This window comes from Carex rostrata, chromosome 2, assembly GCF_964058835.1.
Source record: "Carex rostrata chromosome 2, lpCarRost1.2, whole genome shotgun sequence".
Lineage (NCBI taxonomy): Eukaryota > Viridiplantae > Streptophyta > Magnoliopsida > Poales > Cyperaceae > Carex > Carex rostrata.
In genome coordinates, this window is record NC_135919.1 from 1,879,904 (window position 1) to 1,887,422 (window position 7,519).

Here is a 7,519-nt window from a genome sequence, read left to right on the forward strand (position 1 = left end):
GATTGTAAAAACTTAATAGAAAGGTCATCTAAGTATGCATAACGGATCCAGAATTTAAGTTCGATTTGATTATAATTTTTTAAAATTGCTTACAATTTATTCAACATACCATATTAAATTTTGGTACTAATACGCTACTTGTCTGTTGCTATTTGGTGATGATGAGGGGGGTTGTTTAAATTGTAGATTTATTATTTATCATTTAAACTAGTTTGCGTTGCCAAATTTGGCAATTTGTAGTTAGTTCTCCTCTGGAAATGATTTTATTCTGCTCCCAAAGAAAATAGAAAATAGAGGCCTTGCTTGCCTTCCCAAACAAATAAAAAAAACAAGATAATAATAATAATCAACGGATTTTTGAACCTACTAATACTACTGGTCATCAGTGCATGAGAAGCTACTAATACTACTGGCCATCAGTGTGGAAACGTGGCACAGTGAGAAGCTACACAAAAGTGTATTTTTTTTTATCCTCAAATTCTAACATTATATTTCTAATATACACACACACACACAATCTCATACTCTACTTCTATTATTCCAAAGCAAAATGACAACGACCTCTGACCGAATTAGGGAACTCAAAACCTTTGACGAAACCAAATCAGGCGTGAAGGGTTTAGTCGATGCTGGAATCACAAAAATCCCTCCATTTTTCATCCAGCCACATGAACAAGGTGAACTGGTATCGTTACCAGTTGAAATTCCAGTCATTGATCTCAGTGGAGCCAACTCTGATGCTGCACTTAGAGAACAATTGGTGGAAAAGGTTAAAAATGCCTCACAGACCTTTGGTTTTTTTCAGGTACAAAATTAGACAATGTTGGTTAGAAATTTTAGAATTGAAATAAATTTGGAAGAAAATTAAAATTACTGTTTCAATTCAGGTTGTAAACCATGGAATCCCATTGGAGGTTCTTGATGAAATGCTTGAAGGGGTTAAGCTGTTCAATGAGGAAGAGGTGGAGGTTAAGAAGAAATACTACACTAGGGATTATTCAAGCAAGAAAGTGATTTACAATAGCAATTTTGATTTGTACCAGTCACCAGCTGCCAACTGGCGTGATACCTTGTTAATCACCATGGCTCCTGAACCACCCATACCAGAAGAGTTGCCTGCTGTGTGCAGAGATATAACTTTCAAGTACACAGAGTACATCAAGAGACTTGGCATCATACTATTTGAGTTACTATCAGAGGCACTTGGCCTGAAACCAAGTTATCTAACAGAGATAGAATGCAACAAAGGGTTGAATGTGCTTACGCACTACTACCCACCTTGTCCCGAGCCCCACCTGACAGTCGGTACAACCAAGCACTCCGACCCCGATTTCCTCACTGTGCTTCTACAGGATAGCATCGGCGGATTACAAGTCCTGTATCAGAACCACTGGATTGATGTGCCTCCTGTGCACGGAGCCTTAGTAATCAATGTCGGTGATCTTTTGCAGGTATACCCATTTATTTTTTCAATACTAATATCAGGGGCGTATCCAAGTGGAGCTAGGGGGTCAACTGCCCCCTCTGGATATTGAAATTTTGAAATTTTATGGGGATGGATAGGCCCGGACCAACTATGCCCCTGAAATATTTTTACCCCCCTCTGAAATTTCTGAATTTTGTCATCTGTTAAATTTAGATTTAAAATAGAATAAATTCTTTGAATTCAGATTGGTAATTAGGATTAATATGACAGCCTGCCTCTGACGAAAATCCTGACTTCGCCCCCGACTAATATGACAGCCAGCTTGTTTATACAACACTAAATACTAACTTTTTTTTTTTTTTTTTTTCAAATTGCAGTTGATATCAAATGACAAGTTGAAAAGTGTGGAGCATAGAGTGCTTGCTAACAGTATTCACTACAAGAAATTATGCAATTAACGGCGCTGTGGGGCTCGGCGCGATAGAAAACGCCAGGATATGGTATAGATCGGGCGGCGTTGAGGGGCTCGGCGCGATAGGAATCGCCGGGATATGGTATGTAGTTTTCTCGGCGCGATAGGAAACCGCCGGGTGAATCTCTCCGCTGGCGCTCAATATCTCCAAATCGCGCTCTAGACCCCCAAATCGTCCCGCCTCCCTGCCTCCGCTCCTCTCCTCTCCTTTGCACTCACCTCTAGACCAAAACCCTTCCCGCCTCTATGCTCAATCCCCGCCTCTCCGCCTCTCCTCTTCAACCTTACTCTTGCCTCTCCGCCTCTTTGACCTTGCGGCTGCGGCGGCGCGACTTCGGCTGGTGACCACACCGTTCCCTCTTCTCCACTCTAGCGATACTCTCTATCTATCTGTGGAGCTCCGTCAATCAAGGCAAGTCTCATCTCGCTCTCTGTCACTTTCTGGTACGTACTAAGGCTTGAATTTAATTGCGAATTTTGCAAGATTCTTTAACAATTTAAGAGAAATTGAGAAACTGATAGAACGTGACAGTAATGGCGAAATTCAAGGAGAAGAGTGAAACTCAACTAATTTTACATGAAACCCGTTTTTCTTTCACTGAATTCCTTAAGATCTCATAATACAAGAAGAAATGAAGTGACGACAGGGACATTTGATTGAACTTGGGCATTTGATTTTCTGATTTGAACTTGGGCAATTGATTTTCTGATTTGAACTTGGGAATTTGATTGGTCACTTGAACCTTTTATTTTTTGTGTCGTGATGACAGGGATCAAATTTAAGGTGCTAACTTGTTAACTTCCATGACCAATTAAAATAATAGAAGATTGTTATTCTGTTGGTGATACTTTGATAATTTCCATGATCTATTTGCTCATGCCTCATGGCCTTCAGGTCAGTACTTTTCTCTTGACAAGTTGGTATTTTTAATCCTCAATCAAATCTCAAACCATGCACAGAACTTTATTTAAGCACCAAACCAGGATGTGCTTGGTATTTATGCAGCTTTCATGATATTATTTCATATCCTGTGATGGTTTTAACGAGGGGGGTAATTGAGAAGGTTTTTGTATCTCAATCTCATATAGGTTTTGTCATTTTTGTGTCTCAATCTTGTATAGGTTTTGTCATTTTTATATGGATACTATGCACAAGGACACAGTAAGTTTTACCATGAATGATTTTAGTGAGATAGAATTTGACATTACAATTGTCTTCTTCTTAAACTGTCCATTAAAAAGATCATTCAACTTCAAGTTTCTTCCTGTTTGGGTACTTGTAATATTAAGCAACTTCAAGTGCTCCACAGTTTCTATTTCACATGCTTTAAATTGATGAAGCACACATAGTCTTGTTAATAATACACTGTTCTTTTCCTTTTTGTCTTCAAATCTCAATTTACATTAGTATTACTAATGTTCTTGTCTTTCCGGCATAAATTCTGTCTACTCTGGTGTACTTTATAATATTACTGGAATTGTTATTTAAGTGTGTTTCTAACTAGGAAGCGAGCAACATTTGCTCCCTCTCCTCTCTCTCGGCACCTCACCGACAATCTCCATATAGGTAAGTACCTTTGGCCTCCTATTAGAAGCCCTAGAAGCTCGAAATTGGGAGTTTTTATGCCTCCAACTGTGAGTTCAGGTATATAAACTTGCACTGTCATTTTGGGTAATGTCAGCTCACCCAAAAATTTTAAGCAGTGAATCGCTATTATCTGAATCACTTTTTTGCATTTTGTACTTTGGGAGAAGGGAAAATAGTCATACCAATATTTATACAAAACTCAAGGATATAATTGTTAAATTTGTGTTAAAAAAGTTCTGATTTCTATCTGTTCCCTTTATATGGGTGGTTTTCACCATTATATCTTGGTATTAAATGTCTTGCTTAAGAAATAGATGCTGGAGTAAAAGGCATGAGTGTGCAAGAGACATTCTTCAGGGGGAGGGGGACTCCAACTTGGAGGTTGAAGGGCAAAATTGTCATTATATAAACCAGGTTGTTTTGTGAAATGAAAATGTTAGGCCAGTAAGGTGCAACATTAAATGTAGAGGTCGTTATATTAGACGAGGTGGACCAACTAATTGACACAATGTAAACTATTTTGTGTTGTTAGTTTACCATTATTTGACTTATTTAGTGTAAAATTTGCAAGTTAAGGTAAAGTGAGCTGATTTGTAAGTTGTAAACTATTTTCAGATAGAAATATTGGTTCCAGGTTGTTCCATGAGCATCCAAGACCAAAAATTTCCATTTTTGGAATTTTCTATGATTTATAGTAAATTTTTGAAATTTTCATTTTTTGGTACAATTTCAGGAACCTATAAAAGCAGAAGAGAATATCATAAAATTTTGTGAAGAAAATGGCTTGCTTGTTGTACTAGATGAAACCCTAGATGCTATTAAAGGAGATTTTGTAAATCACCTCTAAAAATATGCACATCCGGAATAGCAGCCATAGTAAGCATTTTTTGTTTGAACTTTTCATTTTTTTGATGAAGGTGGTTTGTCTTCCAGTTTTAGAGTTAAAGAAGCTAGCTTGCATACAAATGTAAGAAATTTTCTTATACCTTCTTTTTATGAAGTCACTTAATTACTGTTATACCCTCATTAATTTAAGATCAGTTGGTCAGTAATGTATCCAACTTGCAAAATGTTGTTCAACTGTACCTCAATTTAAGACCCAGTATCATAATATGCAGCTGCATGTGAAGTGAAGTTGTTACTGAAACCCAATATATTTTTAATAAATTGATTAAAAATATCTAAGTAATTAAGCATTGGGCATATGCAGAAAAACACAGTCATATTTCTTCATGGATTTCTTGGTACGAGTGAAGATTGGGCCCCCATAATGAAATCTCTCTCCAATGATGCATGCACGATTTATGTGGACCTACCTGGGCACGGCAAATCATAGGTTCATGCGAAACAGGAATGCACCATCTCTACTGAAGAACAAAGGGTTGTTCTTGTTGGTAACTCAATGGGTGCAAGAATTGCATTGCACATGGCTCTAAACAGTAACAAGGTATCTCAATTTAAAAAAAAAAAAAAAAAATTAGTTGACTTGCAACTTTTGAAATCTTAAAAATATCATATGCAGATCAAAGGAGCTATTATAATATCAGGAAGCCCAGGGTTGAAAGAAGAATCAAATAGAAAGATACATCAGGCAATCGACAAATCAAGGGCTAAGTTGCTTATATCACATGGTTTGCACAATTTTCTAGAGACTTGGTATTCAACCAAGTTATGGTCAAGGTACCACTCAAGCTAGAGATTTGTAAAAATGAACTTGATATATATCTTGGTGATTCAGAGATAATTTATTAATTCCATATAATTTCAGCCTAAGAGCCACATTTTGATAGACTTCTCCAGAATCATACCCAGCATGACGATGTCGAATCTCTGGCTAAGGTTTTACACGATTCAAGTCATGTAGCAAATCAAAGGTACTACACAAGATTTGATTCGTTATACCATTTCTATTGCAAGCTTATGAATGACTTGTATTACAGTACCAGTATTTAAGTGAATGTGAACTGGTATATATTCAGGTCTCTTTGGGATGATTTGAAAGATTGTAAGAAGCCCCTTGTTTTCATAGCTGGTGAAAAGGATTCAAAATTTGTAAATATATCTTACCAGATGCATAATGAAATGGAGCGTTTTTCTGAGGTGTTTATAGTTTCAGACTGTGGCAATGCTGTTCATTTTGGGGTAAAGTGGGTTGATTTGTAAGTTGTAAACTATTTTCAGATAGAAATACGGGTTCCAGGTTGTTTCATGAGCATCCCAGACCAAAAATTTTCATTTTTGGAATTTTTATGATTTATATGGAATTTTTTGTGATTTATAGTGAATTTTTGAAATTTTAATTTTTTTTTATTATCCCGTGCCTTTGGCGGCGTTTTTAAAGCGCCGGGAAAGACTCTCTTCAAAAAAATGGTAATCCTTTTGGCGGCGTTTCCAAACGCCGGGAATAAAGCTTTCAAATGCCGGGAAAAAGCCTGCAAACGCCGGGAAAGATTATTCGGGCGACGCCTCTTCAACGCCGGGAAAAGCATCCAAACGCCGGGAATAGCCTATAAGCGCCGGGAAAACCATATTTCGGGCGGCGCTTACAAATGCCGGTAAAGGTATCTGGAAGCGCCGGGAAAGGTTTTTGCCGACGGAGATATTCCTGGCACTTGCACAAGCGCCGGGAAAGACATTTAGTGGCGTTTTGCATACTATTTAGCGGCATTTGTAAGCGCCGGGAAAGGGTAGTTTTCTTGTAGATATTGGACCCAGAGTCTCTGTGGCATGCTTCTTTACCACTCACTTAAACACAAATTGTAATAGGTTATATGGCCCCATAAAGGAGTTAATAACAGAGGTTAGCCCACCACTGTACAAAGAAACTACAGTCAAAGATTTCATTTTGTACTACCGCAGCAAAGGCCTTGATGGTCGGTCTTCATTGGATTACTTCAGATTGTAAATTCTCCAAAGATTGTTATGTGTGTTATCAAAATATATATAGTAAAGGAAATGGTGTAAGAAATCATATAGTTGATAAAAGTACTATTTCAGATTGCAATGAAATGTGTGATATACTGTACATGAGCTCAATTGAAGCAATATGCAAATGAGTCTTTTCTCTTTTGTAGCAGATGTGGCTAATTAATGAGTAGTATTTGCTGGCCGATCGAGTTGTCTTAATTTGTGGTGTCTATTTTAGGTGGTGCTGTGTACTTGTCAATCAATGTTGTTCTTTCACAAAGCTAAGCCCATTAACTAAAGGGACCCAATTTATTCTTATTTTGTGCTCCAAAAAAACTTGCTCTAAAAAACTTTTGGATCCGCGCTAAGATCTGTGTGGATCAGATCAGTCATCGGAGTGCTGGGTCGGCAGAAAAACATCGCAGATTGCTCTCGAGTACTACAACCAGATGTTAACAGGTACAAGCATAATGCTCAAAACTGCTCGGTGGATCATGATTGCTTGTATTTTTTCTCCATTTGAATCCATATAAGTTATATCAAACCTCTCTGGCAGATTAAAATTGACCTGCAATATGACAAATTCAATACAAAGGTAATTTTGACCTTTTTTTTGCAAAGTGCATTTGGTAATTTTGACTCTTGGTTTGTTTTGCTTGAAGCAATCAAAGACACTCATTTTCTGAAAACCAAGGCTGTAACATATGTACATCGTACCAGTGAGGCCTTGCACCATTACTATCAGTCCACTGACCTGTTTACTTGATCAGGTATTAAAAAGTATCCTTTATACCTGCAGCCATAGCATTATGCTTGTACCTGTTTCTGCTGGATGGTTCGTTGGTAAAATAAAAAATAATTAGGTTATGTATATTTTAGCCATATCCTCAATGTCAAGAAAAGAATTCTTAGAGAAAAGAAACTAGTAGGTAACTTGTGAGGGAATCTGCTGCAAAATAACCTTACAAATTCAACCAATTACCTGCACAGTAGAACACTTCCATTTCCTACCAAGTGCATCCTCAATTTTCAGATCAATTTTGGGGCCGTAAAAGGCTGTAGTGAAAATTCTTAATGCAACCCTCCTGATACCATACCTCGAAGTAAACCCTGTTTGGCCAGATTC

At 37.5% G+C, this 7,519-nt stretch overlaps 1 protein-coding gene across 14 annotated transcripts; it reads left to right on the top strand.

The window, feature by feature from the left end:
• Window positions 1-515: 515 nt before the first annotated feature.
• On the top strand, window positions 516-6,490 carry LOC144568320 (1-aminocyclopropane-1-carboxylate oxidase homolog 1-like). Of its 14 annotated transcripts, none has more exons than XR_013515643.1 (5): window positions 518-805; window positions 888-1,451; window positions 1,804-2,793; window positions 3,404-3,465; window positions 4,220-4,362. XR_013515643.1 is itself a non-coding variant. In XM_078318672.1 (4 exons), exons 1-4 carry the CDS (start codon window positions 551-553, stop codon window positions 6,389-6,391), a joined length of 1,074 nt encoding a protein of 357 aa, XP_078174798.1. In that variant the 5' UTR covers window positions 516-550; the 3' UTR covers window positions 6,392-6,490. The 14 variants fall into 14 exon arrangements, 1 of the variants encoding a protein (XP_078174798.1); XR_013515640.1 differs by having other exon boundaries at window positions 1,804-2,342; window positions 2,669-2,793; window positions 3,404-4,362; XR_013515646.1 differs by having other exon boundaries at window positions 1,804-2,342.
• The last annotated feature ends 1,029 nt before the right edge of the window (window positions 6,491-7,519 follow it).

What these genes read in the sequence shown, in the direction of transcription:
- LOC144568320 (XM_078318672.1), top strand. Translation starts at nt 551, where the DNA reads ATGACAACGACCTCTGACCGAATTAGGGAACTCAAAACCTTTGACGAA. An exon ending in AGACCTTTGGTTTTTTTCAG is followed by an intron (nt 806 to 887) that starts GTACAAAATTAG and finishes GTTTCAATTCAG; the next exon opens with GTTGTAAACCATGGAATCCC. An exon ending in GCATAGAGTGCTTGCTAACA is followed by an intron (nt 1,856 to 6,188) that starts GTATTCACTACA and finishes GTTTTCTTGTAG; the next exon opens with ATATTGGACCCAGAGTCTCT.